Source organism: Myxine glutinosa, chromosome 8 (genome assembly GCF_964187855.1).
Source record: "Myxine glutinosa chromosome 8, kmMyxGlut1.1, whole genome shotgun sequence".
Taxonomy (NCBI): Eukaryota; Metazoa; Chordata; class Myxini; order Myxiniformes; family Myxinidae; genus Myxine; species Myxine glutinosa.
The window spans coordinates 47,646,013-47,672,797 of record NC_136268.1 but is presented as its reverse complement, the minus strand read 5'-3'; the positions used below and the strand labels follow the sequence as shown (position 1 = coordinate 47,672,797).

The window sequence follows — 26,785 nt, the reverse complement described above, 5'->3', positions numbered from 1 at the left end:
GCTTGAACAGAATAAAGCAGAACGGCCGGATGCTTCTTGTTTTAGATAACCGTATTACAAGGGTATAAATTGTTTGGCAGTGATATTTGTTTGACCCCCAATATTGGAGGAGGGGAGTATATTGCAGGGTGGGGGGTTTATTGCAGAGGACCGGGAAGGGAGGGGGGGGTGGTGGTTAGGGGGGGAAAGGGGGAGGAAGTTTTTATCTTCTTAACCTCCACCTAAGGGAGGAGCTTATTGGAGGATATTGTTGCAGATATGGGACTTGGCCTCAATATCCGCTTGTAAATACTCCCCTATTTCCCCAATACTCCCCAACTATCCCCAATCCCCCATTCCCTAGTCCCATTGCCTGTAAATAACACTCTGTAGAACCGACCTTCCCCTTTTTCCCCCATTAAATGTCGTGCCCAGGTCCACCGCATCTCACGTAGACAACTTTCGGACATCTTGCTAGTTATTCTTAGTCTATGTCAGTTAAGGACTCGTTTCCATTAATTCTGACTCTTCGTTGCACCAGAATGTGATTATATGGCACCAGTAGTGAGTTTAGGACCTCCCCATACCTCCTCCCATCTTCTTCCCCAAACAACAACTACAACAACAACTACAACAACAACTACAACAACAACTACAACAACAACGGCGCGGCGCGGGGGGAGTGTGCGTCCTCACACCGGCTCGGTTAGCCGCCATTGACCATGCGCTCCGACGGGGTTACCACGAAGGGGCTCCCTGTCAGCCCCTCGTCAAGGGCGGAGCCGGTAACCCCCCCGCACGCACCCAATGAGAAGCTAACGAGCCGAGGGCATGTCACTCCCCGCCGGATATACGCGGCGACTTACCGGACGTGACGTGAGATGCGCCCCCGACTGAAGAAGACAAGTCGCGACCTCCAAGCGCTGAGCGAGCTCCACGCATCGACCCGGTATTGCAGTACCTCCGAGAACGGTGCACCCCCTCCGAGAACGGTGCACCTTGAGCCATCGACGGCCCGCTTTCCTTGCCATCAATCCCCGTGTGAGTCAGTTTTTGTCCTGTTTATCTGTCGTCTGTCGGGGCTATTATAAGAGTGTGTCTAAGTGCCTGTCTTCCTATGCTGTCCCTCTTGTCGTTGTAATCTGACCTTCCGCCCTAATATAACCTCCTCCGGAGGTCTTGAGAACTGAACCCTTGGTGTCGTGTCATTTTAATCCAGCCGTTGTGTCTTTTCCATCATTGATTTAGCGTAGCGCGACTCGGCAACGTTCGAGTATAATCGGGTAACTTGTGCGGACACGGCGGCCATTCCGCTCGGCCCACCCTAACATCAAAGTCGTGTCTGTAACAATTGGTGTCAGGAGTGTCGGATTCGGACCTGGGACTAAATTTATTAGGCCCAAATTTTGGAACACCAATTGTACCACTAGGGTAACAATTGGTGTTGGGGAGGTAGAATTCGATCCGGAGCGCGTTTCCCGCTCGAAATTATAACGGCGAAATTTGAATTTGTTTTACGAAAATAAAAACCCGAATTTTGAAAGTCGCGCTATGGCGGATCAAGACAGCTGGGTTCCGGTAGAGGAGAGTGAGGCAGGGTCGGTCCAGGACCAAATTGAGGGACGTGAGGAGAGCGAAGCAGCGAGGGTAGCAGACGCGCGAAATAGCGCCTCGCACATGGCCACGGCGCCCACGCCCGCGACCGTAGTAGCGCCGCTGGTAAATTTGGACCTTTTTTTCATACAAATGAAGGCCCTTATGGCCCAGAATAGCGAGCAAATGAGGGAGGAAATGAGGGCTCAGAGTGAGCGATTGGAGGGCCAATTGGGGGTAATGAGGGACGAAGCGAGGGGTACCGGTGAGGGGTTAGACAATAATTTTAAGGGATTAGACAAGAAATTTGGGAAGTTAGACAATAATTTTGAGGAGTTAGACAAGAAATTTGGGAAGTTAGACAATAATTTTGAGGGGTTAGACAACGGGATAAAAGAGGTGAGGAATGGGTTAATAGGGTTAGAGAACACCATGGAAGGCAAATTGAGGGACATGAAGGACCAAGCGGAAAGGGAAGTTAAACAAATGGGGCAGCAGATAGAGGGGGTCAGAATGGGGGTAGAAACCAAACTGGATGCTCACAGGGAGGAAATGGAGCAGATGAGGGTGGCATCTGGGCAGGAGATGCAAGTGATGGGAGAGGAGATCAGAAGAGGAGTGAGTGAGGAGGTCGGAGGAGTGCGCGAGGAGGTGAGGCACTGTAAGGAGCGCATGGAGAAGGAGGTGAGAAAGGGGACTGTAAAATTGCAAGGGGGCATAGAGGACCTGACGCAGGAGGTGGAACAGCTGACGGAGGGACAAAAAGAACTAACGGACCAGGTAAAGAAGAACACAGCGGTAATAGGAGGGTTAAAAGCGACACAAAATGACCTAAAAAACGACTTGGTAGCAACAAAGAGGGAATGTCAGATGGTACGTGAGGGACTGACAACGAGGTTGGACGAGGTGATAGAGGTAATGGAGACGAAGGACCGGCAGGTGAGGACGCACATGGAAACGGTCAAGGTAGCCTTGGAGGACGAGCTTGAGGAGACGTACCGGGGAATAAAAGAGGTGAAGCAGAAATTAGAAGAAGTGGAAGAAGGGGTGAGCGAAATTAAGAAGCGACGGAGAGGGGATAAGAAAGAGATAAAAGAGGAGATAAAAGAATTGGTCCAAAGTCTGTGTTTGGATCGTGATGATGTGCTCATTAACCGGATGAGGAATTCGCAGGTGATGGAGGAGAAGCGAAGAGGAAGAGGACCCGGTGTAAGTGGTGACCAATATGGTCGTGCGTATGATGCGCCAGGGGATTTAAGAAGCTTGGGGGTCGAGATGGACCCGGGTGTTCGTGAGAGGCCGTTGGTGAAGTGTGCGACAGGTCTGGTGTGCGAAAGAGGAGGTGTGCGAGAAAGTCCGACTCTGGGGTGTGTGAGGAAAAAGTGCGTGCCAAGGAGTGAGGGTGCTGGCGAGAGTGAGTCGGTCGTAGCGCGTGTGCGAGGGGGCACATGGAAGCGCGGTGTGGTAAGTGTTACAGAGGGTGTGACGGGAGAGTGTGCGCGAGAAAGGTGTGTGACGGACAGGTGCATGGGGAAAGAGTGCGCTGTCAAAGGCAAGGAAGAATGCACACCTGTGGTGAGTGTTACAGAGAGTGTAACGGGAGAGTGTGCGCGAGAAAGGTGTGTGACGGACAGGTGCATGAGGAAAGAGTGCGCTGTCAAGAGTAAGGGTGAGTGCGCTGTCAAGAATGGAGGTGAGAGTAGTGAGAGTGACACGGAGCGTGAGTTGGTGGTGACAGGTGAGAAAGGAAGCACACCTGGAATGGTAGAGCGTGAGTGGGAATGCACGCTGGAGTTGGTGGTGAGGCACGTGGTTGGGTGTGCGAATGAGAGCACACCTGTGATTGTCACAGAGGAGGGGGCGCGAAGAGGTGTGTTGGTGAGGTGTGCGACCAACGAATGTGTGCCAAAGTGTTCGGTGGTCAGGTGTGTGACCAAGGCTGTGAGTGGAATGAGTGTACCGAGGTGTGTAAGGAAAGGTACGAGGAGCATGGGCACGGCTGGATGTGTGAGCAAGGAACGGGCTGCGGGGTGTAAGCGTCCAGGTGAAGCATCGACGGTAACCGGTTTAGAGGTTAGGTCGACTTTTAGCCGAATCGGGCCCTCGGTGCGTGCTGGGCCTCGCTTTGAACGGCCGCGTCCGTGCTCCACTAGGCGGAGCGGGCAGCCCGATAGAAAGGGTCGTCACGGCGACCACTTTTTGTTGAGGCAGTCCGGCAGGTCGAGATCGGGACATTGGATGGCTCCACGCCGAGATGGTGCATGGGATCTCGGCCCGGGTAAGCCCCCGTCCCTGCACCGAGTGCCGGACGCATCCAGCCGCTGGCACAGAACAACCCGCATTCATGGCTTGGCTTTACGAAGCCGGGCTTTGGACAGGAATTGGCGCACCGAGAGGCATTAGTGAGTAGACTGGGTGATGAGGTTAGTGTTTTGGACCCAAAATTAGAGAAAAACAAAATTTGATGATTGGCAAGGGATTGGCAGTAGTGATTGGCAGATGATGGGTAGTGATTGGCAAATTTTTGATTTGTCGAAATTTGATGTGCAAAATTGGTAGTGAGCGATGGGCCCGGTGGGTAAGGCTGGCATCCCTGCCACCCTTCCCATAGGGGGGCAAATGCGCAATAGATTATGGGGTGTATGGCAGTGAAAACTAGCCCGGGTGGGTTAGGTTATATTGTAGGGATCTAGCGAAGATGACATTAGGTGACGTTAAGTTTAGTTAGTGACTGATACCTGTAGTGGGGACGCAGGTAGATTAGTATGGATGATAATGACGTGGGAGCGCAATAGTTTAAAGGGACGACTGGGAAGCGCAAGTTTCAGAAGGGAGTAGTTAGCTGAGATGATGCCGTGTGTGTGAGAATTGAACAGGTGTGATTGCACAGGTGTGCAACTGGACAGGTGTGTGGAGCAGTGTATGAGTAATGAGTGTTGTGGATCAGCGCGAATGCGCTTGGGGAGAGAAGGGTGCAGGTGGCACCAGGTGTGAGAGCACAGGTGTGCAGGTACAGGTGTGTGGAGAGAGTTGGAGTAAGTGGTACGGAGTGGTGTGCATGGTGCGAAGGTGTGAATGGGGGAAGAGTGGACCCCCATCACGGATACCCGGGGCGGGTAGTGTAAGTGTTAGGTAGAGGGTACAGGTAAATTGTGGTTGGATATTGGCATCTGTGGTGCGGGTGACAGAATGGTATTGTGGATGGGTGCATTAGTGTCGTGGAAATGGCTGGGCGTGTAGCCTGTTAGTGTGTGTAGTTGGTTGGGCACTCCACCACTGTGAGGATGTCGGCCAGGTGAGGCCGCAGGTGGGCTCTGGGAGCCGGTAGAGTTGTGGATGGGGCCCGAGGATCCGGAGGACGGACCCGGGTAGCCCAGTGCCAGAGAGGGCACCGAGTGGGGAGAGCGCCAGAGGGCCTTCCCCAGGTAGTTAGGTTAGGGCAGGGAGCAGGTAAGCTCGGAGGCAACTGCAGTGGTGGAGGTGTGCAGGTGGGTAGACCCACTGGGAGAGGTACACGCCACAGCCCAGAAATTGTGCGAGGGCACCGGGAGATGAATCGGGGGAGTGAGACCCCAAATTGAAAAGCACCACAGTTTGGCCAATGGGAATTGGTTTTTAGAACCCATAGTGTAAGAGGGCCAATGGTTTGGCCGGAGAAAGACCCCGGGTAGTGTAAAGTTGTTAAAGTCATTTAGGAGATAGTTAGGATTGATGAACCTGTCGCACCATACGCAGCCACTTACCTGTGGTGATGATGAGGACTCCACACCTGTGTTTTCTTTGTTCTGTGTGCAGGAAATGAGAATTGCTGTGTGGATTGGTGAGACGCATCATGACGTGGATGAGACATTGGGGTGATTCCATCTCTCCCTCCCTAGGAGGGACTGATGATGAATTGGTGATAGCAAATTATGATGTTGAGTTGGAGATGGCAAATTTTGATGAGAGTTGAAAATGGCAAATTTGATTGGTTAGGAGGGAGAGAAGACGAATTTGGTATATGGGAGGAACGGGGAAGACAGTAGGGATGTTTGTTGATTTGTAAAGTAGATGTTTATGGGTAGTGTTGTGTTTTGTGGATACAGTAAGGGGTAAGGGAGGGGCCATGTAGGTTACCTGGTGGGGGGGGGGGGGGGCGTACGGTAGGAACGTACCTGTCTCACCTGGTTCCCATGTGCCCCCAGTGTGCATCATCTTATATTGCGTGCACTTTTGCGCCCTTACCACCTTACTCACTTGTCTGCTTCTTTTGTCTCCCACCTCCGAGGATCTGGCTTTGGGGCAGAGAGAGAGGAGAGAGAGGTGCTGGCTCCGCAGTTGTGGGCCTGCACTTTCGCTGCTTGCTGCTTGGATCGATACACCATATGGACCGCAATGTTTGTGGCCACCCACAATGGACCGCAGTTCTTTTGCGGCCAAGCACCACCCGTGGAAGGACCTATGGGTCAACGTGGCACCTATGCCAAACAGGTGAACCACTCTTAGTTGGCCCCTGACGGCCACAATACAGAAATGGACGCGGTTGGCGCCTTTCTTGATTTTTTAAAGAAGCCAGAAGGGCAAGTGCACCACACGAAGAGCAAGAGACACCTGCAGGGTTAGGGGTTGTTGAAGTTATTTTTATTCATTGAACAATGGTGACTGCACCGGATGGTGCTGACTGTGTGATGGGGTGGTGCTTTTGGTGCTGGTAAGGGGTGCTCTGCACGTTATTAAAGGCCGTAAGGCCACAGAGCACTCGTGGGTTGGTGTATCGATGCTGGCATGCGTGCTCTCTCTATGCATAACATCTGCATGTGTTCCTCCAAAAACAGGTCCTGGATCGTAGTGTAAATATCAGCGTAGTCTTGTAAATAATGCTCCCTACCGGCTGTATGTTTAGTTTGCGAATTCTTTCCGGATTCGGTTATCCTGTGGGTGTGTTTCTGTGAGGAGAAGGGTGCAACGTCGCAGGGGGACATATTTACTCATTTGTGAATATTTGTAAAACTGTCGCATTCAGGGTAGAGTTAATAGTAGAGGGAACTACATCTGAGTGCCACACTAAAATAGGTAAAAATTTATCGGGTCGGGACGCCCCGAGGGTAGAGAAGGGTGCAATGTTGCGGATATGGGACTTGGCCTCAATATCCGCTTGTAAATACTCCCCTATTTCCCCAATACTCCCCAACTATCCCCAATCCTCCATTCCCTAGTCCCATTGCCTGTAAATAACACTCTGTAGAACCGACCTTCCCCTTTTTCCCCCATTAAATGTCGTGCCCAGGTCCACCGCATCTCACGTAGACAACTTTCGGACATCTTGCTAGTTATTCTTAGTCTATGTCAGTTAAGGACTCGTTTCCATTAATTCTGACTCTTCGTTGCACCAGAATGTGATTAAATGGCACCAGTAGTGAGTTTAGGACCTTCCCATACCTCCTCCCATCTTCTTCCCCAAACAACAACTACAACAACAACTACAACAACAACTACAACAACAACGGCGCGGCGCGGGGGGAGTGTGCGTCCTCACACCGGCTCGGTTAGCCGCCATTGACCATGCGCTCCGACGGGGTTACCACGAAGGGGCTCCCTGTCAGCCCCTCGTCAAGGGCGGAGCCGGTAACCCCCCCGCACGCACCCAATGAGAAGCTAACGAGCCGAGGGCGTGTCACTCCCCGCCGGATATACGTGGCGACTTACCGGACGTGACGTGAGATGCGCCCCCGACTGAAGAAGACAAGTCGCGACCTCCAAGCGCTGAGCGAGCTCCACGCATCGACCCGGTATTGCAGTACCTCCGAGAACGGTGCACCCCCTCCGAGAACGGTGCACCTTGAGCCATCGACGGCCCGCTTTCCTTGCCATCAATCCCCGTGTGAGTCAGTTTTTGTCCTGTTTATCTGTCGTCTGTCGGGGCTATTATAAGAGTGTGTCTAAGTGCCTGTCTTCCTATGCTGTCCCTCTTGTCGTTGTAATCTGACCTTCCGCCCTAATATAACCTCCTCCGGAGGTCTTGAGAACTGAACCCTTGGTGTCGTGTCATTTTAATCCAGCCGTTGTGTCTTTTCCATCATTGATTTAGCGTAGCGCGACTCGGCAACGTTCGAGTATAATCGGGTAACTTGTGCGGACACGGCGGCCATTCCGCTCGGCCCACCCTAACATCAAAGTCGTGTCTGTAACAATATACTGTATATGCATTCGTCCTAGGCATTCGAACAACCCCCTTATTGACCATCGACATGGATTAAACCTTCACTTGACTCCAACTTTCATTTACAGCATTACCTCAACTTCATCTCCTTCAAGGATGTCCTTGTGGAAGTCTACTAGTCTAGTCAAATTTCTGGGAAACGTGAATTCATGAGGCATTTTTGAGTAAAAGCAAGCAAACCACTTTTTCTGGGGTAGTTTTTCGTGCTGAATACGAATCTGTTGTTTGCCAAGCCCAAAAATGCGTAATTAGGTCACTAATCAAGGTCAAAGGTCAATGAGTGCAAAATTCAAAATTTTTGAAAAAATGTTTTATTTTACATCACCTATCTGTACATTTCAATTATTTTACAGTATTTTGTCTGGTAAGGTTACTACAGCTTTTCACAATTATGAAAGTAAAGGGAATTGTGAAGGGAAAAAATCAGATTTTTGTGAATATATCCGTAATGAAGCAACTTTTCGTTTTTTGACATACTGTTTTAATTCACTTGAATTGTTGCCTTAAATACCATCAGTGAAGTGGTTTACCTGAGTCCTATATAATAGCAAGATTGTTTTCTACACTAAATGTCAATATTTGACTAATTAGCCACTTAATTAAGGCTAACGGTCACAAGGCGCAAAGTGCACTTACACGGCACAAGGCGCAAAATGCACTTCATGGCAAACATGTTTGGAGTGCAGGCAGTTGATCATTATCACATGTATTCTTAATTAATCCTGAATCAATTGCAGTCTGTCAGACTGATTGGCTGGAAGGAGGAGCCATCCAGGGGAATGCCAATTAGCTTAACTGTGTAAGCTCTGACCGCCCCCCCCCCCCCCCCTACTTTGGCCTGTTTCGACATGGTGTTTCACTGGCATTGCACTTGCAGGCCTCAGTGCAGAACTGTTTCCCCCACTTCCGACAAGAGCAACTATCAGAACTGCAACCTTTCTTGCAACCACACTGAGTAAGTTCTCGGCATCCCTTTGGAATTGACGGTAAAGTTGTAAGAACCGGTGACAACTTGTCATCAACGAGTTTCCATCCACAATCAGTCGGCGGTGGCAGATCTGTCATTGGATTACTGGCCTCTCTCCAAATGAAACTTTGGTAGTTTGCACGCTCTATGTGGAACTTTGCTGCATCACTAGATGGAGGTAGGGTCTCCGTTGCATGGCATTTGTTGAACAGTTTAATGCGGGCTTGATTACAGTTCTCAGATGGTTCCTTGTAGATATGGCAAATGAACTTTTCAGCATCTTCTGTGACCTTCTTTGATGGTGTCGGAAACTGCTGTTGTTGGATCTTTTCAACTGCTGTTGGTATATCCAACGTTGACGTATTGGATGGTTTGATGTCTCCAAGACCGCTTTCAGCAGATGGCCCCCTCTGCCAGGCAGCTAACTGAGTAGCGTGAAATGTATTTTTGCCATCTAGGGTAGAGTCATTGATGTCAATATTGTCGCCAGAAAAATGCACAAATCGTCCCGAAACCAGGTTGCTGGTAACAACTGCCCCAGTTTCTTGATCAAGCGCTTTCAGAGTGTTTTCAGCCATGGCAGTGTCATACCTAAGAACCCGGTTATAGCTGATTATGTGCCCAGCATTATGGAATAGCTCAACTAATTTCTTTGATCGAGTTGACTGGTGCAGCGTCATACCCATTCCAACGTGTTTAGGCGGTGCCTTCTTGTCTCCACATACACCATAGACCATGTCTTGTCCAATGCTAAGGACCCTTGTCTTCTTCACCCAACCAGTTTCAGACATCTCACTTTCGTCAAACTCAGCATCGACACTACTTTGGCCTCCAAGCAAGATATTCACAAGCATGAGTACAGATGGTGGTACACTTGCCAACTCTGCTTTTTCGCTTACATCGCAACCTTCAAATGCAGGATGTGACATGATATCACTGCGGAGTTGCAGAGCAACGTGCACTAAAGACAGAAAATGATCATCCTGTTGTCTAAATATGGGAATATAGTCTGCACTGTTCTGACCGCACACCATTTCTGAAAGAGGTATGTGACTGAAATGTCGTGGAAGAAGCAAAGTTTGTTTCTCTGAAGGCGCCAAATTTCTTAGCACAAGAAATTCATAAATGTCCCCAATGCAATTCGACAAAGTTTCTTTAAAAGTCCCCAGTCTACTAAGATACAATGTAGGAATTGTGCCGTCGCACTCACTGGCTAACTCTTTGTACCTCTCGAACACTGCAGATAGTTCAAATACGTGTCCTTTCTCAGCAGAGTGACGCAGCTCTTGACACAACCATGATATCGCCATGTCTGCTGATTTGCTTTCAGTTTCCGCCCTTTTGACATCCCTAAAGAATTTACTAAGACAGTTAACATGGTAACATGCCTCAGCTGAGATTAAATCATTCTCATTTGCAGTACGGACTAAGATGTTATGTACAAATTTAGCTTTTTCCGTAATTTCATTACTCATTTTGAAGGTTGTGACACGACTTGTCTTCTGCTTCTTGTCAAAGTTCTGGCAGAACATACACAATGTCCAGTTCATCTTAGTAGTACTACTGCGTAAAAACGGACATGCTTCAGCCGAAACACTCTTTCTTTCAGGATCTTTTTCGTTTTTCGATTGTTCCTTGGCTAGCTTAGCATTTATTTTCCCCTTGTGTGTGTATGCAGAGTAACATAGCTTATGCCATTTAAGTTTGGGGAGACTTTCTGGAGGCTCTGCAAAGAGAGTCGAAAGCCTGTCCACGGCTGATCGAAATTCATAGTGTCTAAGTTTGCATCGGAGCTCGGTCGCCTCTCTGATGGCAGCAATACCCTGGTTTGTCTGGTTGAAAATCGTATCTTTGACCTGGCTAGTTCCCTGACAAATGATACAAAGTTCAAACGACACATCCTCACGCTGTCGCTTGAGGCTGGCAATAGGTTCCATGGTTGGCCTGAGGGGAGAAACAGAAACCAAACTAAGCACCAGGCACGCATGTTCTGACCATGAAAACTACAACGTTGTATGATATACTGCAACAGCCCTTAAATGATCGAATAAGCGCAGGCAGTGTTGGCCCGGGTTTTAATCTTATTCTCAAAGACACAAAGTAAAGCTTCTTCAAGACAAAACATCTAACCGATATCACTAATTCATTAGTGGTAGATGCATTAGGCACTCATCGTCAATGCCCATGCCCTGCCTGTCTTTTTGCTACTGTTAGGTAAATGTACATGTATGTAGGCCTGCATATGATGTGAGATGTCAAGCATACATTACACATTTGTATGTACATGTATCTCACCAAAGAAGAATGCATTCCTTTACTTTCATTTGATTTTATATTTCATTTTTTAACAATCTTAAAAAGACCCTTACCTGTACTCCTGAAATGTTTAATGCCTGATGCCTAGGGTACGAACTAGATGGCTTATGCTAGGCTATTAGATTCATTCTTCATCATTAAGGGTCTATTGAAGAACACCCTGCTCTGTCTGAATGGAAATGATTTGACAAACATGGCAAATGCATTGGGGTCAGAAAGATGAAGCCACTTTCACTGTTGAGTGAAAGGGATGGTTTCAAGTGCAAGTAACTGTTACGTCATTGCAAGACTTTCGCACTCATTGACCTTTGACCTATGTTGTTTACCGGTGACATTTAGATTCTGTCTTTATAAAATCTATCTCTAGACCATCAATAGGAGCATAAAAACTCTGCCCCATTGTGCATTTAGAGGTTAAACTGCAAGCAAATTACGCAAAAACTAATTGTCGCCCCTTACAGAGATAAAGGCAAATGAGCATAGATGTGTCCTCACGTTTTCCTTTAAAAATAAGATTTTGAAAAGCTTTAGCAACCTTACTAGACAAAATATTGTAAAATAATTGAAATGTACAGATAGGGGATGTAAAATAAAGCATTTTTTCAAAAAAATTGAATTTTGCACTCATTGACCTTTGACCTTGATTAGTGACCTAATTACGCATTTTTGGGCTTGGCAAACAACAGATTCATATTCAGCATGAAAAACTACCCCAGAAAAAGTGGTTTGTTTGCTTTTACTCAAAAATGCCTCAATCATTCTATAAAGGCACATTTTCAGATTTATTGACTAGGCTATACTGGAGGAGGTAGGCGGATGTCAGAAAAAGGGATTTGTCGCTCTGGCTGCCAGCTAAGTTAAAAACACCACGGATCACACAATGAGCAAAAATAGAAAATGATGATCATATATTCTTTATTTTGTATTTTAAAGAAAGTGTATTGGTAATTTCTAAAAAAAACTTTTTAAAAAACCATTCAAACAAACATCGTCATTGTACCACGAATAAAAAATAAGGATACCACAAAAAAAAACCACAACAAAGAACAGTCAACCTAGGATAAATCAGAGGCTAAAAGAGCAAGAAACATCACTTACTTGTTTTCAAACATCACTGTTAGCGAATCCTCATGCACATCTTTCACAAAAGCCTGTTAGAAAGGAAAACAATAAATCAGAAAAGAATGTCAAAAACTACTTTTTATCTTTCCTGCAACGTAGTTCCAGGGAACTTGTGGGATGGCGTGTCGTTCATCTGTCAGTCCATAAACACTTGCAACTTCTTCTCCGAAACTGCCAATAGGATTGTGACTAAACTTGTTACAAAATGATATTTGGTATGTTGATTCTCAAGTTTGTTCACAGCATTGAAAAAAATAAAATATGTATATATATATATATATATTCATTTATATATAGTGTCTAAGGTGGTCTACCGGGGGTCAAAGTGGGTCAAGGTTAGACCCTTCCCATCCCCCCCCCCCCCTCCCCCACTTCCAAATAGGTATTTGCTTTTGAAACACCACAACATTCCATTAATCACCCGGGATGTACAAACGTTTGTTCACGGCATTAAAAAAGAAAATTCGGCTCTAAGAGAGTCTTTAGAAGTGTTGCACCCCAAAATAGGTATTTGCTTTCTTCTCCAAAACTACACACAATTTAGATGAAACATGATCACAACCTTAATCACCTTTGATTTACCAAAGTTTGTTCACTACATTAGAAAAATAGGAGTCTACGGGGATGTAAAATAGGGGTCTACGGGGTTGGGGGTTAAAGTCTTATGATTACGCTAGTATGATTCTACATGCTGCTCTGTCTCCTAGCATCCATTGAAATTGGTTATATATGCCATGACACTGTTTAAAATACCCTTAATCGGTGTGGTATACCGCTGTATTCTACCAGGTGAGCACCCAGAGGTATTGCTCATATTTTTATTGCGCAATTTGACCAACGTACAAACAAGACCAAAAACTTTGGAGAGTCCACCATCACCCATCCAGGGTACAAGTTGCCTCAATCGCATTGCAATTCTGCCACAAGGTCTTATTCTGTCATCAAGGTACACTCTGCACATACGTCTGGCTGAGCAGTCAGCGACATGAAGCCATGGTCTGAGTGTTTATGGCCGAACGCCTCAAAGTTTCCCACATCCATTAATCAATCCAAGTCTCTCTATTTGTCCCTCATTCCTGCTGTTGGTGTGCTCCCCCCACCCCCTCCCCAGCTGAAGCTGACGAAGTTTCCTAGAAAGCAAATTTATAATGCAGGTGAAGGGGGAGGGGCAGGACTTAAAGCAGTTCATTACTTAAATAATCTTGTTTGGTGTCGAAGTGGGGATACCAATGGTGGTCCAAGTGGTGTCCAAGTGGGTTGTAGAAGGCTACCTGCACACATCTCCACACATCTCCACACACAAGTCTGACTTCTGTGGTTCCTTTAACCCTACTCCATTTATGATCTTGTCTCGCATTCATCTTGTGATCCATTGGGTTTTATAATTGTATTCTCTCAACAAAAATTTGAAGGTATTAAGCAAACCAAATCTTCTTTAGAAACCCCATTTATTCCTACATTCTTGTTGATGGTGGCCACAGGCAACATTTATAGCCCAATTTTGTTTTTTACAAAACAACTGGCCAAGCAATTCCAGACAAGGAACTGGCAGGAATTTGCAATCTGTTGAGGGTGCCGGCGATAAATCACTTACTCTTCGCAAAAGACAACGAGATCTTCATAGTCCACCAACGGCCAATGCAGGCAGACAGGTGCTCAACATCCTTCCAATGTCCACTCTCTGCTTGTGAAATAGGCTTGGGCGATTCTTAAAATTTGAGAATCCATTCCGAAAGGAATAGATTCTGATTCTTCATCAAAATGTAATCAATTCGTCCTCGTCACAAACCCAACCTGCTCAACTAGTTTTGTCTGAATCTGTCTATAACTCTGAGATATCCTGCACACAGACAAACAGGGGTGAAAAAATAACCTCCATCCAACTTCAGTGGTGGAGGGAATAAAGAGAAATAACTTCAGCATAAAATTTATGTTCCCAGAACGAGAAGTCCAACTTGCATGCACACAGTTCGTGAGTACGTGTCTGCTCATTTTCTTCACAACTTGACCAAACTAGTTGGAGAAAAAAAACGGACTTGTCTTTGTCTGTTTTGTAAAGAAAAACAGGAGAAGCTTTTGATATAACTTGCTGATCGAACAAACGGATTCTAGATGGACGGAGTGAGATAAGGCATAGTCAGAAAGCGTGGTATATGTGTATGTGTATGTGTATACACACACACACACACACACACACAAACACACACACACACACACTATATGAGTGCTAGGAAGATACTGGCATCGGTAATCAGCACAGGGCCACATCGGCAATCGGCATCGGCCTATTGGAGTCAGTGTGAATGCCAATTACATTACAGCACTGTATATAACAAAAACAAGTCCAAAAGTCTAACAGCGGCATAGCTGGGCTTGTAAAATATTATAAACCACAAACACATATGATTAGCTTTTTAAACAGTCGCTATTTGGAGGAATCTCGACACCCATGAGGTAGGTTTTACTTAAATAACTGAGCGAATATCTACTGTAATCTATATACGCCACAAGGGTTGGAGGTGTGCTCATTTACCAAGCAGCTAGCTAGCACTTGCCAAGCCAGCCGTTCCTCAACGGTTTTGAATTGAGTCCTTGCTCGAATGCTAAAACCACTTGGTGATCTCTCCACAAGAAACTTGGTAAATTAACACACACCCAATGTTCTTGAGACCCGACCATATATCGACTGTAATCTATGTACCCCAAAGAGGAATGACCTTTCCTGCAGCTCTCGAAGTGAGCGGGTGTTTATGCCGTAATGACATCATATCTGCAAGTTCTCAGTTCTCATCATATCTTAGTTCGGTAAGTTGGGACTTCCGTTTCTGGTCCCTCGAGCAAGGAAGCGACTTCGACGTCTGCACGGCTTCAAAATTTTAAGTATTTTTCCAATTTGTGTCTGTCAAATTTCCACTCGTTATTCCAGTGTGTATGTGTTCTTTGTGATTTTGAGTTAATCAAGGTTTGCAATTCGCAAACTTGCGTATAATTTAATCGTTTTCTGCTCGCACCGCGTGTGCGGCCTGGCAACTTGAGGTTTCCCTCACCCAGGCGGTGTTTTGTGTATTGTACACCGCTCCTTTCCTATGCCATCTCCAGGCACTGCAAAACGTCATTGCCGGGCACCGAAGGGGTCTCGGCAGTGACGCACGCTGAAAGGGAGTACTCAGTTTTCACTCTGGTTGGTGTACACCGCACCTTTCCGATGCCATCTCCAGGCACTGCAAAACGTCATTGCCGGGCACCGAAGGGGTCTCGGCAGTGACGCACGCTGAAAGGGAGTACTCGGTTTTCACTCTGGTTGTTTGTTTGTTTGTTTTCCTGGTTGTCCGGGCGATATCTCAGCCATCCTTTGAGCTAGGAAGCTGAAATTTCGGCACAATAGTGAGGAAGCACTTTGTCAAAAAAGTATTTTTTGTTTTTTGATTAATCAATTAATTGATGAGTTATTTAATTATTAGCGATTAAATAAGTACTTATTTATTTCCTTTCTCTTCTGGCCATGATTTCAGGCACCTTTTGAGTTAGGAATATGATATTTGGACATGCCAATGACAAAGTGATTTGGCTACAAATGCTATTTTTGTTTTATTGATTAATCAATTAATTATTTAATTATGAGATGAATGACTAAATTTTTTTTTTTTTTTTAGTTACAGATTCTGATGAAATGGTGCTGGTTGACGTGTTCCATTAGCGAATTGATTAATAGTGTTGCGGATTTTAGAACCCTCCACTTGGTAAATTTTTGTAAATGTTCCCTTATAAATAATCCCCTGTAAATACCCCCATTTGTCCAACGTTAAAGATCGCACCCATAGCTAGTCCACGAGCAACACGTAGCACACCTTAGGATCTCTATAGATACTCATTAGTATGTGTGTAATTAAGGCTGTGTTCCCAATAGTTTGAATCTACATTGCATCAATCAAATAAGAATAGGCCCCAATCTCTTCAATGGCAGTAAGAGTGCTTTTCTACGACCCGTGCAAACGCCATCACGCGCTCGGTCCTCTGGAGGAAAAAGGGGGAGGAGTAAGTTGGGCTCCAAGAACAAGGCGTGGCCCTGTCAACGTCTCGTCGAGGGGCGGGACCGGTAAGCTCTTGGAGCCAACCAGGGCCGAGGCAGAGCTCACCATTGGGCGTGTCCTGGGAGCCGGCGGCTTGATCTAACAACGCCCAATAAAAGCGGCGGAGAGGGACTGCTTCACGAGATGAGCACGACGGCGACACCAGAGGTTCGAGCAAGAGGAGAGAAGCGCGGTGTCGACCTATTACATAAGCAGGAGGCCAGTTTCCCCGAGAGATATATTGGCATTGTCCGACCGCGTGCAAACCATACGCGCAGCTGCCGCCGGGTTTTTGCTCAAGCCCGGAGCGTGGACCGGAGCGCGACCTGGAGCGGACCTCGACGCCGGTGCCATTGCTTGGACCTTCTCCTCCTTTCCTGCCATTCCTGCCTTTCCTGCCATTCCATCCCTTTGAGTGTAAGTGTGTTCATTCTGTCTGGGGCGTTTGCTAAGTAAGGCTGTATAAGGCTGCCCTGTGTCCTGCTTCTTCTTCTTCTGTATATTCTTTGCCTTTCGTTTCCTCTTCATTTAGTGTACATAATTAATAAACATTTGTTCCTGCTTTACTTTGGTTCCTCTCATCTCGCCTGTCCCCAATTGAATATCGGTGACACGATATAGGAACCGCTATAATCGGGTTTAGACTGCCGCTAACGGCTCAAGCTTCGGATTGCTAAACCGCTCGGCAAAATTCCATCTTGTCCGTGGCTCGGGCAGAAGTAGCGCCCTGCTTTGCGGCGAGGTTGGCAAAGGTATCTGGGACTCCATTGACCAGTCACCCTGGTCAATCTCAACCCCGCAAAGGAGTGCGATATCTTCTAGGACTTGGACGGCCAGCTTAATAGACGAGGGGATTAAACCTCCCTCGGTAGGGGGAGCTCAGTGATCTGAGATCCGCAACAATTGGTGTCAGGAGTGGGATTGGACCCGAACCAAATTTTTTAATCCATCTGAAAAATTTGGTCAAAATTGGGAGCGGCCGAAATGTATTATTAACATCCAAATTGAGTCGTGCCATGGATGGTCAAGGCGATCGGATGCCGGTGGGGGAGATAGAAGAGGGGGTAGAGTCGACCCAGGACCCCATGGAGGAGATGGGAGAGATCGAGGAGGAGGTTGAAGAAGGTGCGGTAGAGGGGGTTGCAGGTGCACAAGATGGCGGCACCTCGCACTTGGTCGCGGCAGCACAAGATGGCGGCGCCTCACACATGGCCTCGGCGAGAGCCGCGCCCGCAGCGCCAATGGTATGCAATCCTGTGTGGGCGACATGAAAGCCTTCATGGCGCAGCTCCTGAATGGATTGAAAAAGATAAATGGCAAATTAGACGCCCAAAGGGACGAAGCGAGGGCTCGGGGAGAGCAATTGGGAAGCAAATTGGAGGGACTCGGAAGCAAATTGGAGGGCTTAAATGGCCGAGCCCGAGAAATTAATGAGGGGCTAGCGAGGGACAAAGCCCGGTATGAAGCAAGGGAGTGTGAAAGGGAGGTTAACCGCAGGTCGGGCGGGAAAGGCGCATTTGTACACGACGAGGTAACGCGACTCGAGGAGCGCAGGTTGAGCAAGGCAGAGCAGAGCGTGGTTAAAATGACCGGGATAGAAATCGCGACCCGGGGTATGGGGAAGCCGGCGACCACTGAGGTAGAAAAGAAAATTTAATTGGAGCCAGCGGTCGTCGAGGAAAAAGAAATTAAAGAATTAATGAATGAATGAATGAATGATAGTTTTTAAGGCCATTTTCCCCGCTAGAGCGGGGGTTAGCCCTGCGGGCCCCATGACAATCATGGTTCCCTGTTTGAGGCAATGTTTTTATGGCCGGATGTCCTTCCTGACGCCAACCCTTAGTCGCCTCTCACGATGCGCAGGGATACAGTGTACCTATTCTAAGCCGGGGTACACACCGGATCATTCATCCCAGCAAGCTGGTGCTCAATTTGCCGACCTCGGAAGGATGACAGGCTGAGTCAACCCCCCTGGCATTAATTCAGCGATCGACCGGGATTCGAACCCAGGATCCTAGGATCCCAAGCCAGCACCCTAACCGCTAAGCCAACACCAGGCATCTCTCTACAACCCCAGAACACTCTACAACTCTCGAAAAAGCACTCTGCAATAAGCCCTCCTCCAAAATGGCCACTCACTCCTCTGAATCACCTTCCTGGCCACTCCCTATGAACCCACTTTGTAGTAGCAGGGTCCAGTATTGTTCGGGCCACTGAAGACGCTTTGCTATCTTTTGACAGGTTAGGGTGTTGGCTTGGGATCCTAGGTCTTACAGTGCGCCACCATGTCCTGGTGCAACTTAGGCCAATAAAAATGCGCCAGGATCCTAGCCTGAGTTTTCCTGATTCCCGCATGTCCGGCCATGGGAATTTCATGGGCCAGCCGTAGAATTTCAAGATGATAACGGGGTGGTACCACTACGTGGTGTACCACAGACCAATCGTCACTGGCGGGAGCACGAGGGGGTCTCCACTTTCTCATTAACACATTAGATTTCACATAGTAACAGTCTGAGACTTCCTTAGCTTCCAACTCCATCATAGCCTTTTGTCTGAGGTCTCTTCGTACAGGATCTGCCTGCTGGTCCTTAACTAGTGAAGAATGATTCAACACGGGCACACAAGAAGCCCCATTTCCCTATCCCTTCATCGCTGGTTAAATCATTGAAAAACGTCTCTGCCAACCACACCTCAGAATCTGGTACAGTGGTCAACTCTATGACAGTCTGCTTCTCTTTCTGCGTTTGGGATCTCGTCATGACACAAGCAGGGAAAATACCGGGGAACTCCTCTTGCAGCGGACGGCTCGCATCGCCTTCGCCCAGCAGACGCCAATACGATGGTGTCGTAAGATGGCGTCGTATCGGCCGATAATCGGATGCTTTTGGGTCCCAAAGTCAGCGAATTCAGATTTTTCGAGTATGGCTGTACGTGATAAACAAAGAGCGCGGTTCGTAGATGGAAAATGCATTCGTGCCGTGGGCATCGGGTCACTGGGTGCGGCGTAAAAGGGATAACAAAGTCGAGTCCTTACGGTATTATTATATAGATGTTATTCTTGTGTGGTTTTAAAATATATTATTGGTTTGTTTATACCCATTGGTGTGGTTTCCTTATTGATTTCGACACGGAATAATATATATTTTTCTGCCGTGACTCCTCCCGGGGTTCGGAGGTATACCGAGACCAGGAGGTCGGGGAGGAACACATAACGGCACAGAATAAATATTATTTTCTCTGCAACGTTGGTCCGATTGACAGGAAATTTTCACGATCGGTGCACCTCCTCCTGTATAATTTGTTTAATGATAATTATGATGCCATAGGTCACGTGGTATGGGCGCCATCTTGGAAAAACTGAAAACCTTTGCACCTCTATATCTCCGAAAGTGCTGCATAGAAAAAAATGAGACATGGCTCATTGTAAAAAAACTCTCCATGGGGAATAACATATGTTAATGGTGATGTCATAGGTTCCTCCATTATGATGTCATAATTTGACAAGTACAAAACTTCATCTGATCAAGATGGAATTGATTGAGTGTCTTCTATGGATAAATTGGTGGAGAAAATAAATAATCATTGTGTCATCGGTCATGTGGTTGGCCACCATATTTATTTTAACACAAAAGCCTTAAAAACCACTGAAAACACGTCCTGGCGAGGGTCTGCAATCTCTGATTGCTCTTTCTTGTTGTAAATGTGTTTAAAACTCATGAATGGCAGGAAGTCATTTGTGGATGCATGAAGGGTAGAAGTAGGATCCTTGCTATAATTCACGTTGTGTTTGGCACACAACTCCTACAGTTCTGGGCCGATTACATCCAGACTTGCTCCATTGGATCAGCATGACCCCAACTAGTGTGTAGGGGTGTTTTTATCTGTGCCGGTGATCTTGGGAGGGGGTGGGAGATATGGAGTGGAGGTGGGGGGTGGGGCTGCAATAACAGCATCCTCTGATTTGATGCTTGGATTTACAAAATAATCTGTCAATATTGCTAATGAGTATGATGAGCTGTTTTCCTCAAACTACTTTCTTGTGCTTGTCTGAGTCCACATGAGATTGTAATTCAATGGCACCTTTATTTGCCACAGAGAAGTACGTACCAGCTCTACATGCCAAGGACTCGACTTCCCATTCTTCTCGACCATTTCAAAAACATGGAAATTTTGTCGTTAGTTCTGCAGTGAATTTACACTTTCATTTTGGCATTCTAAAGAAGAAAATCAAACAAATGTATATGGTATAACTGTACGGACTCAGAAAAGACACTGAATTGCGGACTGAGCACGCCACTGGACTCTCTCACTGCAAGGTTGGACCGGAGAGGAAGTGGATGTGTGAGTGTCGATGTTCGAACATGTTCATTTTGCCATGACAGCGTAATAAAGTCCAAACATTACATAACCGCATTTTATCACCGCAAGAAAATGTACAAAAATGTTTTAGCTGATTAAATAAGGTAAAAAAAAAAAAAGTATCACAAATCTTAAATGGCAAAATCCTGGACGTCTTTAGACAAGTATTTAATAAAAACTCGGCCAGATGGAGATTTAAGGGCCGAAATGGGGGATGTCTCCGGGAAAACCCGGACTTGTGGTAACTCTATTTTATATCCTCTTTGAAACTCACAGATGGCATGCAATATGTTTGTGAAGTGCAACATATGCTGTCTTTTGATTAAACGCATTGGCGATGGGTTTTGTATGCTAGTTTACCACAAACATGATGTATCTGTGTCCTCAGAATCATTGGATGAGGTGGAACAGATAGAGCAGACCAACGAGGAAAGGGCACGGGGAATCGACAGGTGTCAAAAGTACCACAAAGAAAGCAATGGGAAGGATAAAGAAGAGATTGTGGCAGAATGCATCATGGAGGTTAAAGAGAGTGCACAACAGGTTGCTTTGGGAGGAAAAGAACCCTCGAGACGGAAAAGGAAGAAGGCAAAATGGACTGAAGCGAGCCATTTTTCCCTTCGCGTAATACCAAAGTGAGTATGTGCTCCTGTCTTAATTATTTTTCGTTTGAGGTTCTCAAATGCAAGCATTCCTTTTTTTGTTCAGGATTTATTCAATTGATGTTGGTGTTGGGCTAGCGGCTAGGGTGCCGGCTTAGGATAACCTAGGATCCTGGGTTCGAATCCCGGCCGATTGCTGAATTAACGCCAGTGGGGTTGACTCAGACTGTCATCCTTCCGGGGTCGGCTAATTGAGTACCAGTTCACTGGTAATTCCCTGTTTGTCGTTAAAGGCGGCAAAAAGGGTTGGCGTCAGGAAGGGCATCCGGCCATAAAACATTGCTTCAAAAAGGGGACCGAAAAACAACAACAACCACGGCTCCCGAAAAAGGCCAACCCCCGCTTTGCGGGGAAAAATGGCCTCTAAAGGTGGTTATTTTATTTATTTATTTTTATTCAATTGATCTTTTACGTAGCACCAATGTTGATTGCCGCACGCACACGAAGCGAAAAGTGGGGTTAAGCAATCGGTTCACTTTTTCTGTCTGTACTTTTTTTATTTTTAATACGACCTTTAAAATACTAGTACACCCGCAGACTCCAAGAGGGGCAGGACGGGTCATTTCTCTTTGGGGTATATAGATTACAGTCGATCTATGGTCGGGTCTCAAGAACATTGGTTGTGTGTTCATTTACCAAGTTTCTTGTGAAGAGATAGCCAAGTCGTTTAAGCATTTGAGCAACCACCTCCATTCAAAATCGTTAAGGAACTGCTGGCTTGGCAAGCGCTAGCTAGCTGCTTGGTAAAGGAGCACAACCCGAGCTTCTCCCTTTCAGTTTCATGTGAAACAGCAGGAGCGAGTTTCAAAAGTTTGCTACGAAAAATGCCATGGTAGCGGCAGAAAGGGCCATGTTATTAACCCAACATTTGTGGGTTATATAGAGTACAGTAGATCTTCGCTCAGTTCTGTAAGTAAACCTTACTTCATGGATGTCGGGATTCCTCCTAATTTCTTCATTTAGTGTTATAAACGGCATTAGCGACTGTTTAAAAAGCTAAGCATACGTGTTTGTGGTGTATAATATTTTTACTTCCTGTAGAAGCCTTTGCTCCCACAGAAACGCCATTATAACTATATAACTCACAATTTGAGAAAATAGTCAGAAGTAATAGCAAACCTGCATAACGTCCGCAGTAAAAGCTCTCCTTGAGAGAAAAGGTAATTCTCGTGGGTTCTAAATCGACGGCCGTAGTATCGAAATTGTGGGGGGAATCGGGCGAACTGTCCAACCAGTGGGTGGAATTTGACATGCATGGCTTCTTTTATAGTATAGATTTCAGTTTCGGTTACTGATGATTGAACTTATTGGAAAAATAACATGACAATTCGGAGTTTGTGCTCAAACATTGGATCTGACCGCTGGTTGTATAATTTCATGGAGCCCAATGATGCAATTCCCTTCATGGATAAACTTGGCTGGGTGTTAGTACCTCTCTCACCAGCCAAGGCACTTCAACAAAGGACTCGATCTGTGAAATTCCAACCTGGATTTCTCCCAATTCCAGTCCTCCGTTCTGGATTTGGTGATGACGAACTTACCCGCAAATATCTCCTGTCAACATCTCCCTGGCCATTCTCAGAGAGATGCCTCGATGCTGGTGAGTTTGGCATTTCACTCGGACAGATTGTCAAGGTCTGCAAGCCGACATCTCTCTTCAGGACCGGTCGGACTCCCATATGTACGGCCCGTGATTTTAACTCGGCCTGGGAATTCTTCCACACAAACCTGCTCTCTGCCATGCACAGATTCATCCCATCTTGTCTCCAATTATCCTACCCTTCTACTGTATTAGAAAGAAAAAAAATACATTATGTGAAGCACATCGTGCAACATTAACGCATTGTATAAACTACTCGGTGTGTTTCTGGTTCTACACCTGGGAAAATCTGAGTATATGGGGTGGGAGAGTGGGTGGGATTGGGGGTGAATGTGGAGAGGATTGGGGAGGGGACCTGGGGGTAGAAAGTGGAGTGAGGGAGATACCTGGTCACCCAGGCCAACCTGAGTTTGGGGGTGAGGATGGGAATGGGTAGGGTTGTGGGGAGCTTTGTGTCGGAAGGTCAAAGTGCAAAACGATATTGGAGGATTGGACACACTTGATGCCAATTATGAGCCCCGTAGGCCAGATGGTGTGGCTGGTGGATCAGAACACACACACACACACACACACACACACACACACACACACACACACACACACACACACACACACACACACACACACACACACACACACACACACACACGACTGACGCCATGTATGTCTGAACCTTGTGAGCGGAATATCTTGGAAAAATAAGCGAAGTACCAACGTCTAATCTGGTGTGTGGGTGTATCTAGGCATAAGGAAGAACCGTATTGAAAATTGGGTCGCCACTTCAAAATCCAAGATGGCCGCCGCCATGTATGTCCGAACCTTGTGAGCGGAATATCTTGAAAAATAAGCGAAGTACCAACTTCTAATCTGGTGTGTGGGTGTATCTAGGCATAAGGAAGACGCCTATTGAAAATTGGGTCGCCACGTCAAAATCCAAGATGGCCACCGCCATGTATGTCTGAACCTTGTGAGCAGAATATCTTGAAAAATAAACGAACTACTAACTTCTAATCTGGTGTTTGGGTGTATCTACGCATAAGGAAGAACGCTATTGAAAATTGGGTCGCCACATCAAAATCCAAGATGGCCACCACCATATATATGTCTGAACCTTGTGAGCGAAATATCTTGAAAAATAAACGAACTACAAACTTCTAATCTTGTGTGGGTGTATCTACGCATAAGGAAGAACGCTATTGAAAATTGGGTCGCCACGTCAAAATCCAAGATGTCCACCGCCATGTATGTCTGAACCTTGTGAGCGGAATATCTTGAAAAATAAGCGAAGTACCAACTTCTAATCTGGTGTGTGGGTGTATCTAGGCATAAGGAAGAACGCTATTGAAAATTGGGTCGCCACGTCAAAATCCAAGATGGCCGCCTTGCGTCTTCCACTTTGTCAACTCACATCACTTCACCGACGGGGGACCCAGGCGTAACGCTTGTTTTAATTGATGGCTGAACTACGCAACATATTGGGACCACACCAGCTATAACCTCATTGTTGATTGAATCGCTCGGACTTTTGTTGGTGTTTATTGAGTGCAGGAAAGAGTGGCTTTCTTTGCGACAAGTTTATTTGCAGTTGCAAAAGGCGAGCCTGGGACCACTGAAGAAGCAACTCAGAGCACATGTAGAGATGACTGGCGAGGAACGAAAAGAGCATGCAAAGTCTGGTGCAAAATGCAAAAATGCAAATTAAATTAAATCATAAAGGAACACTTGAAACTTCCTCTTTCCTCCCAACACCTGTAGGCACCGCTTTCCTTCCCATAATCCTTTGTGTCAGTACAGATCAGCACTCTCAAGAAGTCACAGGGGGTGCTGGGAAAAGTGAGAAGCCTTTGACAATGGGTCCGGAGTTCCAGAGTGCAGTTCTCATCCAACTTGCTTCTACCTCTCCGCTGCCTGGCCACGCTGAGTTGAAGGTGTGCATTTGTCCCATTTTATTGTGGGAATGTTTGTATGTAATATAATAGTTGATTATATGTTTGTTATCATATCTGCTTATTGGCTAATCCAAGTTCATTATGAACAATTCATCTGAGAACAGAGATATTTTCTGAGAGCAGAGTTGAACTCTGTTTTCAACATATTGGGACCACACCAGCTACAACTTCATTGTTGATTGAATCCCTTGGACTTTCCTTGGTGTTTAATGAGTGCAGGAAAGAGTGGCTTTCTTTGCGACAAGATTATTTGAACAGATTAATTTGAACAGAACATCTTAGAACAGAGTTTAATGCTGGAGGTTACATGTTGTCCACCACTCTGCTGTCATGTCACTGATATGCATTTCCTTTTTTTTATTTTTTTTATTTAATATTTTTTACAGGGTCTAATCTTGAGAAATGGGATTGAATAAGAACCAGCGAAGAGTTATACTTTATTTGGTGTCGTCCTGCAAGATGCGTTCAAGCTTGCCTATAATTTTTTTCATGCTATCTTGTATCCTTGGCCATTAACTTGTAGGCCCTCTTTGGATCTGGAGTAGCTTATGTCGACGTGAGAGAGGGTGAAACGGATGGAGTGGTTCGATTCCAAACACCCGATGATGCCCAGAAAGCCATAACCAATGAGGAAGCGAACCACAGCATGCGTGAGCGGAACATGACACTTTCGCTCATCGACGGTAAGTGCCCTTTGGTTTGCCTGCTATCGTAGGATCCAAACTTGCTCACATCTCCTTTTGGTTCACATTGTGCTAATCCTTTCTTTGTGTTTGTTCCACTTCTATTTTTGTTTTGAAGTGTTTCGTGTTTCTTGCCCATCCTATTGTTATTGTTTTGACTGCTTTATTAGGGAAATTTAGTACAGGTTGTTACGTGGTCCTCCCGGTGACTACCTGGTCTCGGTGACCCCCGGACCGTGAGAGGAACTCCGCCAGAAAGATTTATTATGTATGCGCTTTCGTAACGCAATCAATATGAATTCCAACCAAAAAAAAACCCCACACCAAGGATCCGGAATAATCAAGGATATATTCCCCGAGCAATCAACCATCAACAATCAGCAATCAATAGTACAAAGATGTAAACTCATCTACATTAACTCTAAGATGGCCATCTTATACATTCCTCACGTGAGCCCCACTCCCGACTCCCTCCGTGGTCAATGTCTCTCACAATGTCTCCGTACTCCTGTAGTTCGATCTCCGCACGTGGGCGGTTGACCGGACCCTTCCTGACGTGCTTTCACCGGGCACATCCCGTACCGGGAACAACGGCTGCAGCGCGCACCTCCTGGCCAAGCAAAGCGGGTAATGAGAAGCAGGCAAAGCAACACGCGGCTTGCCCAGCGCGCGCGGCCCAAGGTGCGACCCGTACGCGGCCTTGTAGACGGCGAGGCGAACTGTGCCAGCTGCTTGGTTCCGTGCACGAACCCACCGTGACGACTTGTCAAAGGGTAGTTACACGTCCCGGTAACTCCTCTCGCCAGACGGGCTTTGAAACGCCGATTCTCTTACGTTGCTCAATCGATACCGCTCGCGTCCGAGCTTGGCGAGGAAGAAGAAGACTCGTTGCGTCTCCCGGACCTCGTGTCTTTTCTTCTTCCGTTTCCGGTCTCCTTTTTCTCAGAAGGGCTCCTGACCCTTTAATCACAACAACCTTTAATCGACTACACATTGATAAGCAAAGCCCTGAATAGTAATTCACATACATTCACATAAATATGCAACACAGGTACATTGTTCTAATAATTTTTCTTCCTCCTTACCTTCGCTCCTTTTTTCCTATCTCCTTCCCTCCTTCTTTCCCTTCTCGGCCTTCTCCCTCACCTCCATACCCTCCCTTTTATCCCCCATCACACTCGTTTCACTCGTTTTCTCAATTTTTACCTTGTGCTCGCGAAGCGAAAAGCAGGGTTAGGCATTTGGGTGCGTTCGTACGTGCGTGTCTGTATTTGTAAAATTCCTTT

General features: G+C 46.5%; 1 protein-coding gene across 1 annotated transcript in view; it reads left to right on the top strand.

Annotated features, from left to right (window-relative positions):
- LOC137432057 (la-related protein 7-like) overlaps positions 1 to 26,785 on the top strand; it is a 70,943-nt gene that overhangs the window by 26,956 nt on the left and 17,202 nt on the right. Inside the window, exons 7-10 of the mRNA XM_078783236.1 lie at positions 20,994 to 21,240; positions 24,416 to 24,543; positions 24,662 to 24,795; positions 25,340 to 25,499. Of these exons, the coding sequence (XP_078639362.1) occupies positions 20,994 to 21,240; positions 24,416 to 24,543; positions 24,662 to 24,795; positions 25,340 to 25,499 (669 nt within the window). The remainder of the gene's footprint in view (positions 1 to 20,993; positions 21,241 to 24,415; positions 24,544 to 24,661; positions 24,796 to 25,339; positions 25,500 to 26,785) is intronic.